Below are 20,161 nucleotides of genomic sequence, written 5' to 3' on the forward strand. Positions count from 1 at the left end.
AGCCCTCCTGCCTTGCAGGGATTTCGGAGGCCAGAGCATGCGGGGTAAGGATGCCTATTTGGGGCCAGGTGCTGCTCAGACGCACAAAGATCTGCCTAATCACAAGCCACTCCTACCCACGTCCCCCATCGCTGCGGTACCCCACGCAAACCCACAGCAGCCTGGCCGGGAAAACCAAGCTCTGTGTGTGTGATTGCACCAGCTAGAAGAGATTAAAAGTGGCTTGCCCAAGGTCGCACGAGAGATGCGGGCTGCTGCCGCTGGGGTTTAGCGTTCAGCTGGTCGATACTCTCAGCATTGCATGGGCTGCTAGTAAAACGTGTCGAAGAAGGCGACGCAGGAGGTGCGAGCATCTTCGCGAGCGCAAATGGTTTTTAAGTAGAAGCAGAGCCCCTGCTTCTTTCTTGAATGAGGTTGTAGACCTGGATTTCTCACCGCCGGGTTTTTTTATAGTTGGTGGAAGTAAGAGAAGGTACGTGGCACGTTTTGGGAGGTGGCATTGTCATAGAGAAAATGTAATGTCTCACAGACCATAATAAATACTGCTAAATATTTAAGAGCTTATAAATATTTTAAAAGAATCCCTGAGTAGTTATTGATGGAGTTTAATCTGGTGCTTGGGAAAACTCCTCCTCTCTGCGGGTCGTAAAGAGGAGATGACATGCTTGAGTTGCAGGAAGCCAGTGATAAAGGCCACAAAAAAAGGGTCTGTGACGGGAACATGACATGAACAGACACGTAACGGCACCGAAAAGAGCCATGGGTGCTGTGGTGCTGCCGGTGCTGCTCTGTCCTCCCAGAACAGCCCCCAAACCCTGCAGTTTCAGTGTGTTTTGGGGAAGGGCTGGGAGGGGAGGTGTGCCGGTGACGCTGCCCACGGCACATGGCTGGGCTGACCCGTTCCCACGTCCGCCACCGCTTTGAGCCAGAGCACTTGGCCAGGCCAGGCATGCCTCGCCCTCCCAGACCCCTTCGACCTGGGGAAGATTTGGGCCGTTTGCTGTGATTTCAGCAGCGTGGGTGTCAGTGGAAGATCCTCTATGGCGTTGCAGGGCCCAGCCACCGTGAACCTCCGAAGCTGCTGAGAGGTGAGCACGGATGCTGCACCCCACCCCGTGCCCAACAAAGCCCCCAGGCTGCTGTAAGTAACGTCTGTCCTGGCTCTGCCCCGGGTCGGATCCTTCCCGCTGCCGCTCTGCCTGCGCTCCCCGAGCCCTGCCAAGCCCATGCGGAGCAGAGCCAGGGCTGAATCAGGCCCTCCCTGTCCGTGCTGTCCTCCCGGGGTCCCATTACCCGCCTCTCGCTCTATTGATCGTTCCGGCTAATTATGCATTCAGATCTCAGCCCGGAGACGAAATGGAAACACGAGGCAGCCTTGCAGAGGCCTTGACTTCTTCCTCATGTTGCAGACGGCAGAGGCAAAGCCTCCCTCGAGCTCCGGATGAGCTTTTGCTAGATGATGGCCGGGGGATTTTGCTCCTGGTCATTTGTAGATATATCGCATTTAAGCAAAAGGGGAAGGGGTGAGCTGTCACTCTGCTCACGCGTTTCTCCCAGCTCTGTCCCGAGCAGCGATGCTCTCGTTACGCTGCTCTGCAGTTCGCTCATCTCAACAAAATAAGAAAAAGTGACTCTTGAAATTCAGGATATTAAAACAGCACACCGTAAAAGCCTCGGTTCCTGCCTCTTCCTCCCTCTTTACTTACAAAACTCCATCCCTTTATCTCAAACCCCTCTTTACGTGACGCAGCAGACCTCAGCGCTGCTCCTCTAGAAGGGCTGCATTGAATAATCAAAGAGCAGCCTGCTGGGATTTTTAATTGCTCACATTTTCTTAAGAAGCCATGCAACGGAGAGTTTTGCGTCCGATGGCAGAGTCCTCTTTCATTGTTTTCCATCAAAAACATTTTTTACATTGGTTGGGATATAAACTCTCTTCAATAACAGATGCACGTAGGATATAGGGAAAATCTAATTCTAATTAGACAAAAAGGGCTGGGAAGGGAAAAATAGTGGAGATTTGCTGAATTTCAAGATTCACCCTATCGATGAGCTATGCTTTTCTGTGCAAGTCCAGGTCCTGGCACTGTTTGAAATGAAGTGGGTGGGGAAACTCGATGGCCAAGCAGGTTTAAACCATCCGAGGTACTGAGCCTCCCTACAAGGCGGCAACATCTGAGACACTACAGATTTGTTTAAAATCACCTATTTATTATCAAGCACTTGACAGTGCCAAAAAAATAATGCTCTGTGTCAGAAAGGGTTGGGTTTGATAGGCGACTGGAGGTGAAGCTGTGTTGGGCTGCTCTTACAGCTGGGCAGAAATAAAACCTTGTTTGGTGAGCAAGGCTATTTCCCTGAAGCCAGAAGTTTGCATGTGAAAGGATGGGTTATGAGGAATTCTGGAACTTTAAAAAGGCAAGAAAAGACATCTAATGTGCCAAAATGGGGAATATGGGCATTTAGAGAGGCCTTTTCTTCTACAATTTAAAAAAAAAAAAATTACTAAAGAGGAAATTTTAAAAAAATCAATATCAAAGCACTGCATCTTGAATGACCTGTTACTATCTCTCTCCAGCAAACCTCTGGTGCTTCAGCTTGCAGAAATCATCAGAACAGCCCTGCGATTCTCATAAATATCCACGGGGCAGGACAAGCCCTTTCCCATGAAGAGCTACGAAGAAACTCGCTCAACATCTTCCCGCCAACTCCGGCAGCATGTTGGCTCCCTCTCCAACCCTGAAACACCAGCAGAGAGAACCACGCAAACCCTGGAGCCTCTGACCTTGCATGGTGATGCCTTTAATCCCAGTATTTTACCCAAGATTGCCTTCAAATGGAACCGGGGGGGGGGAGGGGTTTGATTGAAAAATAGGCTTTCTGCCTCTCTCTGCAGGGCTGCCTTTTGGTTTCACGCTCTGAACCCCAGGCAGGAGCAGGACACTGTTGTGCCAGGGTTCCCTGAGCTGGGACAAGGCAGGGAAATGATTTAATTGTCAAAACAAGCACAAGCTCGTCAGCCTGAAGAGCACCGGCACGGGTAGTTAGCAGGGCTGCGCGGATTAGATTTTGCTTTTGACGTTGGTTCGTTGGCTTGCGTCCTTTGGGTGGCATCGCTTGCACGGGAAGGAAGGCGTAGGTGAACCGCGGCGAGGCCAAGATGGAGGGACGTGTCCTTTAGGCAGCAAATCCCGCTGCCGGCGGAGCCGTGCCGCTCCACCCGTGCCCAGTGGTTCGGCGCTGAGATGCCGAAGCCAGCGGCGGGGACGTCTCGGAGGTTCCCCTCCAGAGCCGGCTGCAGGGGAGGAAGGTTAAGCATCTACCCCATGCTCGGTGTTTCTCCGAGTGTCAGCGGGGAATTAAAGTGAATTGGTTTGAGTTTGGGTGCGTGCCAGCCGTGGCAAGCGGCTGGGCTCCCTGGCACCGAACCATGGTGAGGTTTTCATGTGGCTTTAATGCAGGACTTTGTTCTGAATCTTATTTTTCTCCAATTATTAAGACTTTTTGCATGGGATCTGCTTTTCCTTCTCCAAGCCTCTTTAGGATATAAATGAAATGGAGTTTCGTTTCAGGCTAAAGCCCACCAGTGTTCATGTCAAGTTCATGTCAAGAAAGAACCTCTGCCCTCTTCTGTCCTCTCACCTTTCCTTACCCCCAAATTACTGTTTCTCATAGCCACATAAAGCTAGAAAATACAACTGAAATTTGTGACTCAGAACATATGTATAGCTCAAAGCACATCTGATACCACAAATAACTCACAGTCTTTTCAGGGCTACGTGGGTGTTTGTCTCAACCCCTTGGTATGGATGGCTGTGCAGCACCCCATCTCACCTACTTTTTAATTATATGTTATGTATCTTATGTTAATTATTAATTTATATGCCTGGTATTCATTTTATATACACAGACATGAATCAAACTCGTGTGGTGAGCCCTAGTGACCCAGCCCTGTCGCCAGCAGAGGACAGAGGCAGCCCGTTGTTGCATCCATCTCCACACGGATGCGAGGGTCGGCGGTGGGTTGCACTTGCAGGTCTGGGTGGTAACAAGAATCTCAGCTTTCTGGGAACCCGAGGATAACAATGATACTGAGGCTTAAATTCACATGACTGATGGAAAAAAAATAACCCAGTGGGAAGCCTTCCTATGGGAAAAGGTTGGCTTTTGGCCTGATTAAACCATCATAAGATCCATACCGAGAAAAATGATGGTTGGCATACAACGGTATGTCTACAGTGGCACATTAGTGCAAATCTTGTACTTCCTTTTGGCTTAATTAGTGCCATGTGTTAAATAGATAAACTGTATCTCTCTCTGTTAAGCAAAAAATTCTCCTGTCAGGCTCACAAAGCCCAAATATTTGCCTCAAAGATAAAGACAATATTTTTGTACAAATTCAGCTGTTTGAAATGCAACATTTACAGGCTGGAGGACTGTTTTGGTTGAACTCGTACAGCACAGAGCTAAACGAGTAACATGGGTTTTGGTTGAGGTTCCCATGGCCTCACATGATTGTTCTTTCAGACTTGAGGGGAAGTGTTCCTCAAACAAAAATGAACAGGGCTTTAGAAGCCAAATTCTGTGTCCTTTCCTTGTGGAAGACTCATTTGTCCCTATCAGGTATCTCAAGACTTATACTCCAGGATTTCTACAGGACATATGCATAGAAAATGTCCACATCAAGCCATCCTCTGTGAGCTAAAACATGTCTTCCTGAAAGACATCTAAGTCTTGATTTACAGCCTTCAGATGATGGAGAATCCATCAGGTACCCAAGTATTTTTTCCTACTACTTGATTACCTTCACTCAAACCTACACACTGTATTTGTAGTTTGAAGTTGTGTGGTACCCAAACCTGCTCCTGGCATCTCACCAGTCCTTGTTCTGCTGAATAAAGGAGTCCCCTTCCATCACATATCATGTATCCCTCCCCCAAGCAGATACTTAAAGGCCGTGATCAAGTTGCTCCTTAACATCTTTAAGGATGGATCTAGACTGAACTTCTCTAGACTCTTGCCACAAAGCCTGGTTTTTCGGAGCTAATATAATTCTCGTTACTGTTCCTCCAGGAAGGGTTTTGCTAATGCTGTACAGGAAAATAATACAACCTTTCTTCTTCTGCTTGATATTCCCCTGCTTTTATCTACAAGGATTGCATTTGCTGCTTTATTTACAGCATCACACAGAGTTTGTATTCAGCGGGCTGTGTACAATCATTCCTCAGTCCTTGACACAGTCGCTGTTGGGCAGAAGACATTTGCCTGTTGTTTATATTTGACGTGCGCTCCTCCTTGCTGGACATATGACTTTGCATTTGACGTGGCTGTTTGAACAAGCCCTTTTTATCAAACAACCCGAGGTGGGCAGCACAACTGACTCGTTATCATCATTAATTGCTATTCTACCCACTTTGGGGTCACTGGCACTTTTTACTGGCAGGGATTATATATTTTCTTCCAGGTCATTGGTAAAGATACTGAACAGTACTGAGCAAAAAAACCCCAAACAAACAAACAAAAAAACAAACTGAAAAACACAGCTCATTGGGAGTCTGCTAGAAACACCCACTGCATACCAATATCTCATCAATCCTTATTTTCTAAATTATATCTTGTTACTGGATTTTAGTCCACTGAATACGGGCCACGTTGATATTTTTAGTATTACTTTTCCTAATCAAAATATCATCCAAGATGAAATAATGTGGATTACAGAAATCTGTTTTATCAATAGTTGCTTCTATCAACCAAGTCCCTGTAATTTCATTTAATTATTGATTTTATTTTCAAATCATTCCTCTTGTTCTTTGTTGTTCACAATTTTTTTTAGCTTAGGGAATAGGATTTTTTTTGAAGTTTCACGTATATTTCTGCCCAGCACTACATTTTGCTGCCACTTATGAAATGGAATAACAATGTGATCATTTGCATCTAGAAAACCATCATTTTCTAGCCTGCTGCCCAACTCATTACGATCTACAAAAACAAGGTCTGACGCAGAAACACCCCAAGCTGATTTCAATTATTTTTGCACTTAAAAACTTATGTACAGCTTTTAAAACCCCAGGGATGCTTCTCTGGCTGTAGCACGAGACCTTCAGCATCTGCTCCCCAGCCTCAAATCTCCCATCAGATATCAGAGATGGTTATCTGCACTCCAAGAAAGGATATTAGAGGAGCTGATCTTTCTACTCCCACTTTTTCTTGGTGGTCTGCAGTGGACACTTCACCCTCACGGGACTCCTCCCCAGGTAAGTCCCTGTTTGTATAGGGATCTCCAGGCGTTTCGAGCTTTACCCAAACCATCAGTATTTATGGCATGTCAGACTGCCTTTGACAGAGACTGCCCTTCCTCCATCCCTCTCTCCCTCCCTCCCTCTTGTCTTGCCTGAACAGGCTGTGGCAGTGGTTCTAGCATCCCCATCATTTGGATCATCTCACGGATGCTCAGTAATATCAATCATCTTATACAAACCTTTCCAATCCCTTTGACCTATTATCAATCCAAAGGTCGGGTACTCTAATGTTCCAATTAACCGCCTATATTTTTGCTCACTTCTACCATACCTGCCTTTAGCTGCTTGGCCCGGTCCCTCCCTCCAGTCAGAGAGGATAGAAAAGTGCTGCAGCGACCGCAGACTCACAGACCCAACGGGCAAGCAGCAGCTTACAAATACCACCAGGAGACCTCGCCAGGACCGACCCCGGCGGGTTTAGGGGGGGTGGGCGAGAGCGTGACAAGGTGAGGGCAGACGGGAGGGGACCCCGCCACCTTCAGGGAAGCCCAGCCCAAGGCTGGATGCCAGCCCTTCTGCTGCTGCCCGGCCGGGCTGTCGGCGGCCGAGCCCCCCGAGTCGGCCTCCGCCCGCGGCGCCTTCAGCACCACCCGCCGCGGACAGCGCCCGGCCGGGGCCGCCCCGCAAAGGCCCCGCGGCTCCCGCCCCCCCCCCCCCCCCCCCCCCCCCCCCGCTGCGGTCCCGGTTTGGGGGCTGCACCCCCAAAACGCTCCTACACACCCCCCCCACTCCATCCCGGGGTGCAGCCCCGACACCCCCCTTCCTCCCCTCCTCCTCCTCCTCCTCCTCCTCCTCCTCCCCGCCCCGCTGGCGGGGCTCCCGGCGGGACTGACCGAACATCTGGATGTGGCCCTTGGTGATGGGGTTGAAGCTGCCGCAGGCCAGCAGGATAACGTGGGTCTTGGTGGTCTCCGTCATGGTGCCGGCGCGGCCCTGCCCGGCCCTGCCCAGCCCTGCCCCAGCCGCTTTTTGTGTCTCGGTGCGGCTGCGGCGGCGGGAGGGAGGGAAGGAGGGAGGGAACGGGGCCGGGGAGGGAGCGGGGGCGGGGCCGCGGCTGCGGGAGCGGGGCCGGGGCCGCCCCCCCCCGCCACGCACAGCCTGGGGTACGCACACCCCCGCGGGCACGGGAGGGTGGCTGGGCACGCTTGCACACGCAACCGGGCGAGCACAGGCAGATATGCTACAGACACAGGTAGGCAGGCGTCGCACCCTCTGCCTAGGGGCCGGGGGCTGCGGCCAGACCCTGGGTACGTACAGACACACACATATATACGTGTGTGTAAACATACACATGTGCACAGGAACACACATCCATCTCCAGAGGCACAAATATCAGCACACACGGTTGCAGAGATGTGCACCTACGCACCCCCTCCCCGCACATACATATGGGCACACATCCACATCCCCGTATATGCACACACACGCGCACACACATGCGCTAAACTTCACATGTGCACGCACACAGATGCCTCTCCCCCCCCCCCCGAAGATGGCTGGGGAGCTGTGACCGGCACACAGGCACCCCTGTGCACGTACACACACGCACAGAGGGGCTGTGCCCGCCCCCCAAGCAGCAGTGACACGTTGGCATCCCCAGGGCTGGGGAGGTGTAACACACACCCACTTGCACACGCAGCTCGGTGTTCAAGAGCAGCCATGCTCTGCGTGTCCCCCCCGTCCTGCTCAGCTGACCCCAGAGACCCCAGCACCCGCAGCCCCGGCCCAGGACCCACACGGGCCTCCCGGCTGCCCCATCCCCAGGGCAGCACCACTGCAACACCCTTCTCTGGGGCTCCACGAGGGAACAAGCTTGTGGGGCTCCAGCTTCACCCAACACCCCCATTTCACTGTCTGAAGGAACCGAAGCTCACGTTGACGCTGTGGGTGTACAGAAAACCAGTCTTTATGGCAAGGTAAACCGGTACCAGACTGACTGACTAACGTTCTTCCTTTCTCGTTTGTACGATTGCAGCATTGCTGTTCTCCGCTAAAGAAGCTCCTCTCTCCAAGAAAGGGCCGGCAGAGCCCTCTCTGCTCACAGCCACTGCAGGCAGAGCTGCCGGCAGCTGCCTTCAACCACCTCCCAAAGGCTGTCTCTGGCCTGTCGCTGCTCTCCGGCTCCTACCCGCAGCCTTTCCTCCCAGCAGGGAGTTATTTGCCACCAACAGGTTTCCCTTTCTCTTCCTTCATCTGTCCTCCTCCTTCTGTCCTCAAGGGGCAAAGATCGCAGGGCTCCGCAGCCACCGTTATCTCCTCTCTGCCTTCCCGGGGCAGTGGCTTTCAGCCCTGCCTGCAGCAGCAGGGTGCATTTCTCGCTGTCCTGCTAAGAAGAATTATTTCCAGTCCTTTGCTTGAAAACTTTTGCCCTGCCAGCTCAGCCGGGTGCTGGGATGCTCGTCGGTCCTATCTTTGAGCAATATGAAGGAGCAACACCCCCGGATGAGGAACCCAAGATGATATTGAGTCCATTTGCTCAAGAAACCCTTAAATCCCGGCTGCGGTTGTACCCTCGGGAGCACGCGACAGCAAATGCTGGTCTCTCTTGTCACATAGGAGTGTGGTAACAAACCCTGGCGGGTTTTTTTTTAGTGCTAACTTTTTTAATTCAAACTAAGCTGGCGTTGAGGGAAAAGGATGCTGAGACAGCCGGTGTGCTCTGCCCCCTGCTCCCAGTCTCTCCCCTTCGACTCCATCCAGATCCCCAAGGAGATGTGGGATATATTAATGGGGTGCTCCTCTTTGCCAACAAGCCATCTCAAAAGCCGCTGGTGTTTGAGCACTCACAGCACCCTTTGAACAGGCTTTGCAGAATTTAACCAAACCATTAAAAACCAAACCATACAGCGCACGCAGCATGGAAAGGAGAAAGCAGTTTACATGCATTAGTCAGAGGTTCTTACAGCCAGGAAAAAAAATAAAAATAAAAAACCACTAGGAAAATACGCTCAAGTAAGAGAAAAAAATGGTGTTAAGATTGTAAATGTCTGTCTACAGGCAAAAATCCTCCAGCAAATCCTTTTTTCTCACCAGTGGAAACCCAGGCGGGGAGCTTCCTACAAACCCAAAATTATCTGGGTTCTCAGAGATTGCTCTCAGTGTCAGTCTCAGAGCCAAACAAACCCCACGATGACGTGCTGGTAGGTGACACGGACGTGACAGATCAGCTGCAGGGTGGGCTGAGCCAGGAGATGCGGTGGGATCACGAACGGCAGCCCAACCACCGCCCTGCCGGGGTGGTACAGGTGCTGCCCCTGATCCCTGCCAAAAACGGGCTCGGTGGCAACGTGACCTGGGTGCAAGTCTGAATGAGGTCAGCCATCAAATTAGATGTGCACCGTGGCCCCTAATCCATGCAAAGGCCTAACGATCTCCAAAAAACATTGGTGTCACGTTTGCTTGCTCAGCTCAGAAAGGCCAGGGGAAGCAGATCCATCTTTTTCCATCGGCTGCGCGGGGAAATGGTGATAAATAAATGAACAAATAACGTCAGGCCAGGAAAGGTACGGTGCATTTTTTTGTTTTCTTGGAAAATGGTGCTCTACCTTCTTACTAGCTCTGTATGGACATTTGATGATTCAATGGGATGAGATTTTGGGGGTTGTGCTGGGATTTTTTTGTGCTGCTCCTCTGAGCTTACCCCAAAAGGGAGAGATTCGCTGCTTTAGGAATAACTGTGGCTCTCTGCAGTTTAACACTGATGCTGTGCTCAGTACACCTCTGCCTCTAAAGCCACAGGCTTTAATTAGCATTCATAAGCCTTGGGGTGACAGCAGGGAAAGAGGACATTCTTCAAACCTCTCTCGGTCACACGTGTGTGCTGACCGACCGGTTCTCTGTGTGCATGTATTTCTCTCTCTCTCTCTGTTTTCACAAAACTTGTTCTCCAATTTTGTTCAAAATTAGCCAACAGGTTCAAAACCTGGAGTCTAATACATCGAGGGACAGAAACCTCTTTTCCTTTGGAAACCGAACCGAGTTGCTGTGGTTTTGGTGCTGAACCTCAAGACGGTTCTGGGTAAGCTGGTTTCCACGCTAGCCAGGTGAGGACAACGGTGGTTGTTTTCCACTGTGGATGCTCCAGCGTCCTCTACCAGAGGGAGCAATCGTTGCTCGTGTAAAGCAACGGAGCAAGCTGCAAGCCGCCACAGTTCCTGCACAAAGGCTGACCTTGGGCTCCTCTCAGCTCAGCCATCTCCCCTGGTGATGGGCCCAGAGCTCCTCGGCTCACCCTGCTGTACGTCAGCGCGGGTTTTGGATGGGAACGGCATTGCAACGCTACCGGTTTGGCTCAAGCCCAGAGCTGCGGGAGGTCTTGTCGATGGGGAACATGGTGCTTCTCTCCTGCACGTCCCCACCTAAGGTGGTGTCCTACCCCCTTCCCTTGGGGTGGTATGAAAGCTTTGCCCTTTACAAGAAGAGTCCTTCACTGACTCCTTTCATATAGAAGAAACCGAAGCTCAGGTGAGACACTTGAAAATAATTTTTTTCTTAATCCTAACCCCATTCCTCACTAATTTTGCCTAGGAAATTTTGCAGGGAGGCATATTTTCCCTTCAGCCTTCCATAGGTCACACCACCCACAGCCATAGGAGCATCAGGGGATGCTGTTGCAGGAGAAGGCACCAATGGAGAAACCCACAGGTGGCCGAGCTCTCCCGCTGCCTGGTGCTCCCCAGCACAACCCACCGGGCCCCTCAGCTCCTGGCGTGCACGGCCAAATCTCTCTGCCTGCTCCATTTCCTGCTGGGGTTTGATCTTAAACACCGGATAATGAAAGGTTGAGGTGGCCTGTCCAGACGTGGGTTACGCGCTGCGGCCGTGGCAGGGACGAAGTCTGGCCAGCGCTGCCTGTACCTCTTCCTCTGCTTTCCTGCTGCGTGCCGGAGTGGGTAAGTGATGTGGTAAATCAGCTGTCACTTAGCAACGCTGCCGGTTCGGGAGCGGCGGCGGGTTTTGGCGCGGGAGTGACGCCTGCCAGGCTGTGCGGTGGATCAACCAGCCCGGGGTTCCTCACCTCCAACACAGACTATGTGCACGGGAGGAGTTTATTTCACCTTTTCCCCCCCAATATTTTCCAAGACTTTCCAGCCTTGATTTGCTTTTCCTTTTGCTGCTTTCCCTGAACGTGTAGGTGCAGACTTCCCACTGGTGAAGAAAACAGCCCCAGCCGCAGGAGCCAGATGTTCCCTGCCAGCCCCCACTATGATCGCCGTGCTGCGCAATCGGAGCACCCCGAGACCCCCCCAGCTGATTTGGGCTCCAACCCAGCCCATGGTGGTAAGCAGCCATCTGCCATCTGGGGAGCTGGTACAGCAGGACAGACAGAGGGCAGAAGGATGATTAGCTTGGTTTTATCCTCCAAGGAAGAAAACAGCACAGAGAACGGCAGTGACTTGCCCACCCTGACACAGGGAGCTTGTAGCACCACGGCAAAATCGCTGCCTGCAGGACTTGAGAAGCGAGGCTGGACCTGTTCCACACCTGAGACATCGCCTGTGGTTCACCTCGAGGGTATTTCTGCACGTGGATCTCCCCGGCTCTTCGCCACCTGGACAGCCGGGCCCCATGAGCAGTGGGGCCGTGCAGCAGAAGGCGGGAGGATCGTTCCTGTGTGCGCTGGGGTGAGGGATGGGGGTTCCTTGGTCCTCCCCGCACCGCCTTTCACCTGGTCTCTCCCCTTGTGCTCGGCAGGAGGAAGGGAAACCTTCCAGCTGAAGGCTTTTAAACCGACAGTTTGCAAACTCTGTAAACCAATCCAAATCTAGTGAGGAAAGGGGAAGTTCCTGCTGGGAGGGGTGCAGTGAGAGTGGGCTGCTCTGCAAGGGCAGGCAAGCAGAAACCAAGCTTAAGAGCCTCTCCTAAGCAGAGGATGGAGGCCTGGAGGAGGTTCCTCACGTCTCTTCCAGCTCCTCTCCTCACGGGCTGGGGGGGCCTGCTGTATGGGAAGTGATCCTTAGCTTGGGCACCCTCTCTCTGGTGCTGGACCCAGCAAGCACAAATCATATCAAGTCCTTTGGTCGTGTTTCCCAAAGCCAAGTGATTGCGAGGTCCAGTCGAGGAGTTAGAGGGGCTTAAACCAGTCGTGAACCCACTCTGGCAAAATTCAGAGCCTTTGCTGTCTAGAGCTAACAAGGCGGTTCAGTTCTGCTCCCCTCGTGCTGGGCCTGCAAATTAAGAAATTTTTGTAATGCAACAACCCACGTTTTTTAAAAAAAGGCCTTTTCTTCAGAATTAAGGAGCAAAAGATCTTGAATTAGGGAGTCAGTCACTTCACAGCTCAGTTAGAGTAAACCCCCTGGTTCCCACAAAAGCAGGTTTTCCATTTACACCCATTTTTGAGATATAATCTGAACGTATCTAGACAAAACTCAAGCCTGCAAACCCAGCCCCTGGGACGGAAAGGATTTGCAAACATAAAGAAGCCAGACTGGCCTGGGAGACTGGGCCAGGCTGGACCAGCCATCCTGAACCAGTTGATCACGGAGCAACCGCACTGGGCAGTAAGCAGGAGCACACGGGCAAGGCTCAGGGGTAGCTGCTATGGCGTCAGCCTGGTTGAGCTGGAGGGAGCTGCCGAAGCTGCGGCGACCAGGTCTGAGGTCAGATGGGATGGGGCAGCCTGGCCCAAAGGGAGAAACCTTCCGTTTCTGATGACCTGAGGTATGAGTAGACATTCAAACGAGGAAGGAGTGAGCAGGGCTCTTCAGCCGGTGAAAGAGATGACTTATAACTGAGGTCTGAGAATTCATGAGTAGCCTGGGGAGCATGGCCAGGGACCAACCAGTCACCACTTCTTCCAGTTCAAGACCTTTTTTTCAGGGCATGGTTCATCATGTCCCGGAAGAAGCTGCCAAAAGGCGCCATGGGATAAAGCTCCCATGGGCTCCTGGGGACGTGTTGAGGTTGTGCACCTAACACCCTGGTGCGGTGGCGTCCGCAAACCATCCCCAGGCAGTGCGCAGAGTTTCTGGGACACTGGACTGACTTTTCAAGATATCTCCTCGGGAAGGTCAGCTTGGTAACAGATTTCTCTCTTGCCCATATTCAGCAGCTGAGCGTTGGCCACAGATGCAATTAGCTCCACAGGCATTTTAATGTCTCTAATTCCGTCTGAGGTTACAGCTCAGCCGTGCAGGATGGATCGATCTGCACAGTCACGATCTGAGCTGGGTTACGCGGGATGGGGGCGCGAGGTGGAAGCACTCAGCGTGGCTCCCCGGGAACGGCTGCTTTCTCGTTCCTTTCCAAGAGGGATTTAGCTTTTATTTAATGCCAAAGGGTACTTCTTTCCAGAACGTGCGGCACTTGCTCTCAGAGAATGAAAAGTAAATCCATTAGATACTTTATGAATTATAAGGATTAAAAGGGATTTCTTTAAGAGATGCAACCTATTTTACATTTTTTTTCTTTGTCCTGAATGATAGTTGCAAGGGAATAATGAAGACTTGATAAACCTTTGTACAGTCAAAAATCCTGAAGTTTTGCGTATACACTATATTTGGAGAAATGAGGTTACAATTAGGATAAGATGATGCTTTTGCCGCTAACAATTAGAAATCTAAGTAGTATAACCTGGCATGGCAACAAATAAATTTTAATCACGGTAACATAATTACTGAGAGGGACCAACGCAGGGCAAAATTAAGACTGTTTAGGTATCTTCATACTTTGTTTCTTCCTTCAAGTTCTTCAATTGCTTTCGAGTGCTAATTTCCCACATTCACAATATTTAGATTGAAATAATCACCAAATCTGCAGAGGATCTGGGGTTTTATCATTCAATTGTTGAGCTGTACTCTCAACTTTCCTTCATTCCAGGTTTTCAGCCTAAGCAGCAGGAAAACGTGATGTCTCAAAGACCTAAAAGCCAAGGTTTGACAGTGAAACAGACGGCTGTCCGGCAGCCACATCTGTATGTGGAAGCAGGGGGAGAGTTTACGCACACAAAAGGGAGACCTTGGACTCTGCAACACTCACAGGATACTCCCGGACAATTAAAGATGCTAGTGTTAATGAAGAAGGATGGGAGCAATCTCCAGATTTGGTCCACCTCTCCATTCTTGTCTTAAACAACCTTGAGGAAATCTCCTCTGCTCCTCCGACTATCTGTTAAGTCGCTCTCCTCTTAGAGCAGGCTGGATCAGTGTTTTGAGGATAAACGTGTCAAAGGTCTGTGAAACACTGAGCTCCTACGGTAACAGAGGCTGTAAAACAGATTATGAGACTTTTCTTCCACAGAGTAGAGCAGCTTCGCCCTGGGCATTCTGGTCGCGTTGCTGGCCAAGGGCCAGGGTTATTCACCGGGTTCAGAGGGTCTCTGGTCTGCTGTCCTCATCTGGGGATGCTCTGTAATTAATAAAATGGTAGTGACCCATTAATGATAAAAATGACAACATCTGTTGACCTCTACAAGAAATCTGCTTCTTTGAAGGCAAGACTTTCATCACAAATCTCTTGGAATAAAACTAAGGGGAGATGATTGACTTGTGGCTCCTCCTTAAATGGAAGGAAATTGGACCCCTTGCTGTATGTGCATCAAAAGGTTTGGAGTAGAATTTCATAAAAAAAAAAAGAGCAGCACAATCAGCAGCAACACCAAATCCTCAAAAATGCCACGTGGGAGAAACTGAGGCAAAATCTGGAGGCGTGGGGATGCAAAGAAGGTCTGCGAGAGGCAGGAGGAGTAGGCCGGGGAGAGAAACTCATGGACACATTGTCCTAACGGACAGATCCGTTCCAACAGCACAGAAACTCATAGGGGAGTGAAAGACTCCACAATCCAGAGGAAAAGACCTGAAAAACAGAGAAAAACCTGCACAGGGTCTGACATCCTTTGCTTCTGCGGCTGGAAGATATTCAAGAGGAGTGAGAAAAGGCGAAGGAAGGCTTTGTGGCTGGGTAGGTTGCCCTGACGGGCCACAGCTTCTCTCGCATAGCTGCCCCAAGGTATGGCTCCACTTGGCAATTTATATCGGCATTAAACGGGTTAAATAACACCAGCAACAACACCCATCAGATTCTCTTGAAAATACTGGGGCTGCCTATTCCCCACTGCCAGAGTCAGAAGTCAGTTCTGCCCCATGCGAACCTCTCGGGTCTTTTGGGGTGGCTCTGGAAGGGGACTGGACTCAGACAGGACCAAACAAGACAGCCGCTGAGTCAACGCTGCCCACTCCTTGCTTCTGCCTGATGCGGCATGAGCACTGCGGCTCGAGGGAGCGCTTTGCGGCCTCCTGGATGAGACCTCTGTTTCTTAGCTGAAGAGGTACTGCAGAAAGCCAGAACGTGCCACCCCCTCCCTGGCCAAAACGCCAAAATCAATCTTCTGCCTTCAAATTTCCTCTCTCCTATCCAGATGCAAACGCAGAGGTCATGGAGAGGCAGCCCCAGAAACTCCTGTTTGCACAGATCCAACCTGTCGAGCTCAGTAGCATGCTGGTAGTCACAGAGAACAGCCTGTGCTCCAGTGACTTTGTCTAAGGTCCATCACGGTGCTAAAACGGGCTGTAAGAATAAACCTTTTATTTTAAGCAATAACAGTGCAGATAGCAAAAAAACATAGGTTCCACAGGGGGCATGAAGCAGAGGATGTGCCAGAGTGCTCCTCGCAGTTTGGTGGCTACCTTCTAGTCGGGCAGTATGATATCATTCTGCCTGGGAGGAAGCCTCTGGTGGGGGATCCTCTCCAGCGAAAAGAAAAAAAAAAAAAAAAAGGGGGGGCAGAAAAAGGTGGGAAAGTGAGAGTTTGTTTGGTGAAGGCTAAAGAAGGAAATCCCTGGAACAGTCCCTGGGAGAAGAGTGATGGAGAAGACAGGAAAATCCCAAGTCAGCTCTACGGGAGGCGGGGAGGCTCACAGGGAGCCTGCGTTCCTCTAAGGTTTTGGCTTTTGCTGCTTAAGCTGATGTAAGCTGTTGTCAGGGCACCACTCCGCTGCTGTGGGGTTCTGCAAACATGGCATTGGAGAAGGATCCGGCTGCAAACAGGGGGTGGAAGTGAGGGGCTGGCGGAAGGGGAAGCAGCACCGGCTTAAGGTCCTTCTGCTTTCAAAACTTGGCTTATTCAATTTCTCCATAAGGAGAAGGAATGGATGGAAAACCACGTGAAGAGTAGAAGCGAGCTCAAGGTATCTGCGCAGTAGTACGCGCTGCCTGGGGTGTTTCCTCCAAGACGCAGGGTGCCCTAAGTGTGCCGGCTCAGGAACCAGGGGATGAGGCTCCAGATCACGCTGGCAACGTGAAGGGTCCAGGGAGAGTCCTGGACAATGTGCCCTGAGAGATGCAGTGTAGAAGAGCTGCATTTGTGCATTGATACAAGAGCGAGACTCTCAGAGTCCCTGTGGCAGCTGTGCAGATTCAACCTGTCTGGTTTAGCCCAAGACAGGCTCCAGGCAGGCAGGAGCAGCCCCAGTTTGCCCAGCACTGAACCAGTTTGGTCCTGCTCTGCAGCAGAGAGACGGGATGAAGGCAAAGCCCCGAGCCCTGCTGCGGTGCCTGCCTGCGGCGCTGCGCAGCGTTCGATGGGAGGTTTGGCAGCATGGCTCGCTGCCCAGCCCCGGCTTGCACTGAAACCAGGAAACCCGATTCCGCAGCCCTGAGCGGCTTCTGTTTAAATACGTGGGGCCCTGAAAATCATTTCCCTAAACGCCTTCTCGTTTCAACCTGAAAAAATGCAAGGGATTTATTTTCCAAACATGATTTTTCATTTTGTCCTTGGGGTCACTTACGTGCTCAAATAACACAATTTGCATTAGCCAGCCTCCTCAGCGCTCATCTGATCCCAAATTGTCATCTGGCTCATTTCTTCAGCCTGGTCCACGCGGTCAAACGGCCACTGAACGCAGTGGGACTTTTCCTGCCCAAAAACCCCAAGTTTGAGCATAAAACGAGTCACCAAGTCAGCACAGGAGGCGGCACCACGTGGTGTAAATAGTGTAGAAAGTGTAAATATTTAGATGGGACTGGGCTGCAAGCGGTTTTGGGTAACGGAGGGAGTCTGAGAGGAGGGCCGTTTGAGCTACTTTGGGGTGTCCCTCGGGGCCAGACACCTGAGCAGCCGAACCCTGGGAACCCTTCAGTGCGGGCAAGGACAAGGCAGCCTGGTTTAGGTGGGCAGTCCAGGCCTACTAGCGTTGCTCCCACTGAAACCCTTTCCGTCAGGAAAGAGAGAGGCTGCTGCCACCGCCCTCGTGCTGAGGGACAGGGGCTCCCCCAGAGCGCCGTGGGCCGCCGCCTCTCGCCACGCCGACCCTCTCGCCCTCTCCCAGTTCCGTGGAGGGGGATCTGATAAACCGAGCTGCCGCTGCGAGGGGCCCGGGGCGGCAGAAACGCCGTGAGGCGGCGGCTGCAGGCCCAGGCCCAGGCCCAGGCCCGGCCCCGGCGGGCGGGAAGGCGCCGCGGTTGCCGTGACGACGCCCCGCTGCCCCCCTCGGTTGCTATGGCAGCGGACGAGCCAATCGGGGCGCGCCGCCGCGGGTCGGCGGGGAGGAAGGCGCGGGGGAAGGGGTTGCGGGTAGCGCCGCCGGAAGTGCCGGCGGGGGCGGGGCCGGGCCCGGAAGCGCGGCCGGCGCGGCGGGAGGGTCAGGGCGCCTCAGCGGGGCGGCGGGAGGACGGGCTAGTGAGCGGCGGCGGCGGCGGCGGCTAACCGGGGCCGCTGAGGTTGCCGGGACCAAGCGCTGCCGGGGCCGGCAGGGAGCGGGCGGTCTTTGCCCGGCCGGAGCGCAGAGCGGGGACACCCCCGCCCCTTCCTTCCTGCCGCCCCTCCCCCGCGGCGGCAGGCCCTGCACGGGAAGATGGCGGCGGCGGCCGGAGGCGGCAGCGGCACCAGCAGCAGCAGTGGCGGCGGCGCGGGGGCGGCGGGCCGGCCCGGGCTGTGAGACCCGCGGCGGGACGGGGCGGCGAGCGGCGGAGGATGAGCCTGCTGTGTGCGCAGTATCTCCGGTGAGAGCCGGCCGGGAAGCGGCCGCGGGGCGGGCGGGGGGGGGAGATGTCGCCGTTCTGCCCTGAGGCGAGGCCGCGGCCATCGGCCCCGGAGGCGGCGGGGAGCGGGGAGGACGCGGTCCCCTCAGGCGTGAGGAGGCCTCGCAGCGGCAGCGAGGAGCTCGGGACTGTGAGGGGGATGCGGCCGGGGAGGGGTGAGGGGGACCCGGTCGCCACGTTACCGAGCCCCGCACCGCCGGCGGGGGAGCGGGGGCCGAAGCGGGACGGAGCCGCGTACCCGCGGGCGGGCGGCCCGGGTTGCCGCTTAGCTGAGGACGGCCCGGCGCGGCGAGGACTCCCCAGCAAGGTCAAGCCGGTACCTCGGGGCGGCGGGGAGGGCAGGGGAGCCCACCGGCTTCCCCGCCGGGATTTTCCATCCCCTTTCAAGTAGGTGCCGTGATAACCCGCCGCTGTGGAGCGACTGCGAGCTTTGACCCCGGCGGTGAAGCGAAACCTGGGCTCGCAGCCCCGTGAGGTGCTGTGGGAGAACGGGAGTAGCAGGAGTCGTGTCTCAGCCCGCGGCCTGCTGAAAAGTCCTCTGCCGAGGCTTGCACGGTTGATGGGTTTTGGGGACAGTCAGCTGAGGGTTTGGGAGAGAAGCCAGTCTGCCAAGGTTGTTGCTTCTTCGAAACGCTTCGCTTGAACGGAAACGCTCCCGAGTCCCTGAAGTCGAGAGCGCTAGATGCTGCACGTTGATATGAGCAGAACTTACCTTGATGTGGGGTGAACTGATCTTTTTGGGTACGAAACGCTCTTTCGCTAGTGATTTTTGGAGAGGAGCGTCGCGAGATACATATGGCTTCCCAGCAGCTGTAAAATGCCGAATACCGTGTGGTCTGTGATGTGTTGTGTGTCCGTCGTCGTCCATCCCCCCCCAACCCTTCCAGGGCACCTCATGGAAAAGCTGTAGATATGCCAAAAGGACATGCACGCTCTTTCTGAAGAGTTCAGGCCTTGGGGAGGATTTCTAAGGGGTGAATTTAAGGAGGTTTTTACATTTCCAAGACACTTTCTATCCAGGGTTCTGAAACACTTCAGCTGTCTCCCCTTACTGATTCTCCAAATCCTCTTCCTCATCTTGTCTTGCATCTCTGTCTGCCTCTGCCTCCTTCTGATAGTCCAGATCCTGTCTCAAGTTTATCTTTTAAAAAAAAGAAAGTAAAAGTAATTTTTTTTCTTTAATAGCAAGTTTATGAGCCTTTTTTTCTTCCAGGCTGCTAACCTATGCTGTCTCAGAAACTTCTTCATTTGTTCTTTCCTGTTCCATTATTGAAAAAAGCTCTTAAATGCTGTATTATTAGCTCTCCTCTACCAGTAAAAGACTTGCTTTTATATTTTAGTATATGTCTTAATAATGTTGTAACCTCTTGCTCCCCTCTCCCTACCTGTGACTACGAGTCTTCGGCTGCCTTGCGTCGTTACAAGGCCGTACTGCTGAAGTCATGCTTGTCCTGCCCCAGTCACCTTCCTGCACCACCGGCCTCTTTCTCACCGTTCTGTATTCCGCTGCACCAAGCTGGAGATCCTCCTTACTTGTAAGCATGTGGGCAGTAATCACCTATTTCTCCTTTATCACTTTTTCCTGACTGCTTTGTTCGTGTTGTGCCTAACACAACGGGACCGAAACATCTGGGCACTAATGTATTACAAGTAATGACTCCCGTCTTTGTCACCAAGAACCTTATCTCCTAAAAAAACCCCAACAGGACACTCTTCAAGCACTTTGTAGTTGGTAATCTTCACCTTCTCTCTTTAAAGAACATTTGGTTTGTTCCTCTGTGTAGAAGGTAAGCATGGGGACAGTTTCCTTAAAAGCCAAAATGCTTTTTACATCTACAGTGCGTACATTTAAATTGTTTGATTTGCATAGGGCAGAAATTGAG

At 52.5% G+C, this 20,161-nt stretch overlaps 2 protein-coding genes across 6 annotated transcripts in view; one reads left to right on the forward strand and one right to left on the reverse strand.

Moving 5' to 3' along the window:
* Positions 1 to 7,294, reverse strand: part of NMNAT2 (nicotinamide nucleotide adenylyltransferase 2) — a 30,098-nt gene extending 22,804 nt beyond the window's left edge. The window contains exon 1 of the mRNA XM_075760526.1: positions 7,133 to 7,294. Coding sequence (XP_075616641.1) covers positions 7,133 to 7,217 — 85 coding nt within the window. The 5' untranslated portion in view covers positions 7,218 to 7,294. The remainder of the gene's footprint in view (positions 1 to 7,132) is intronic.
* Positions 7,295 to 17,853: 10,559 nt separating this feature from the next.
* SMG7 (SMG7 nonsense mediated mRNA decay factor) overlaps positions 17,854 to 20,161 on the forward strand; it is a 52,775-nt gene continuing 50,467 nt past the window's right edge. For all 5 annotated transcript variants that reach the window (XM_075760528.1, XM_075760527.1, XM_075760532.1 and 2 more), the window contains exon 1: positions 17,854 to 18,239. Coding sequence is in view for 4 of the 5 variants with exons in the window: in XM_075760527.1 (XP_075616642.1) it covers positions 18,211 to 18,239 (29 nt within the window). In the remaining variant the exon portion in view is untranslated. The remainder of the gene's footprint in view (positions 18,240 to 20,161) is intronic.

This window comes from Balearica regulorum, chromosome 8 (genome assembly GCF_011004875.1).
Source record: "Balearica regulorum gibbericeps isolate bBalReg1 chromosome 8, bBalReg1.pri, whole genome shotgun sequence".
Classification (NCBI taxonomy): domain Eukaryota; kingdom Metazoa; phylum Chordata; class Aves; order Gruiformes; family Gruidae; genus Balearica; species Balearica regulorum.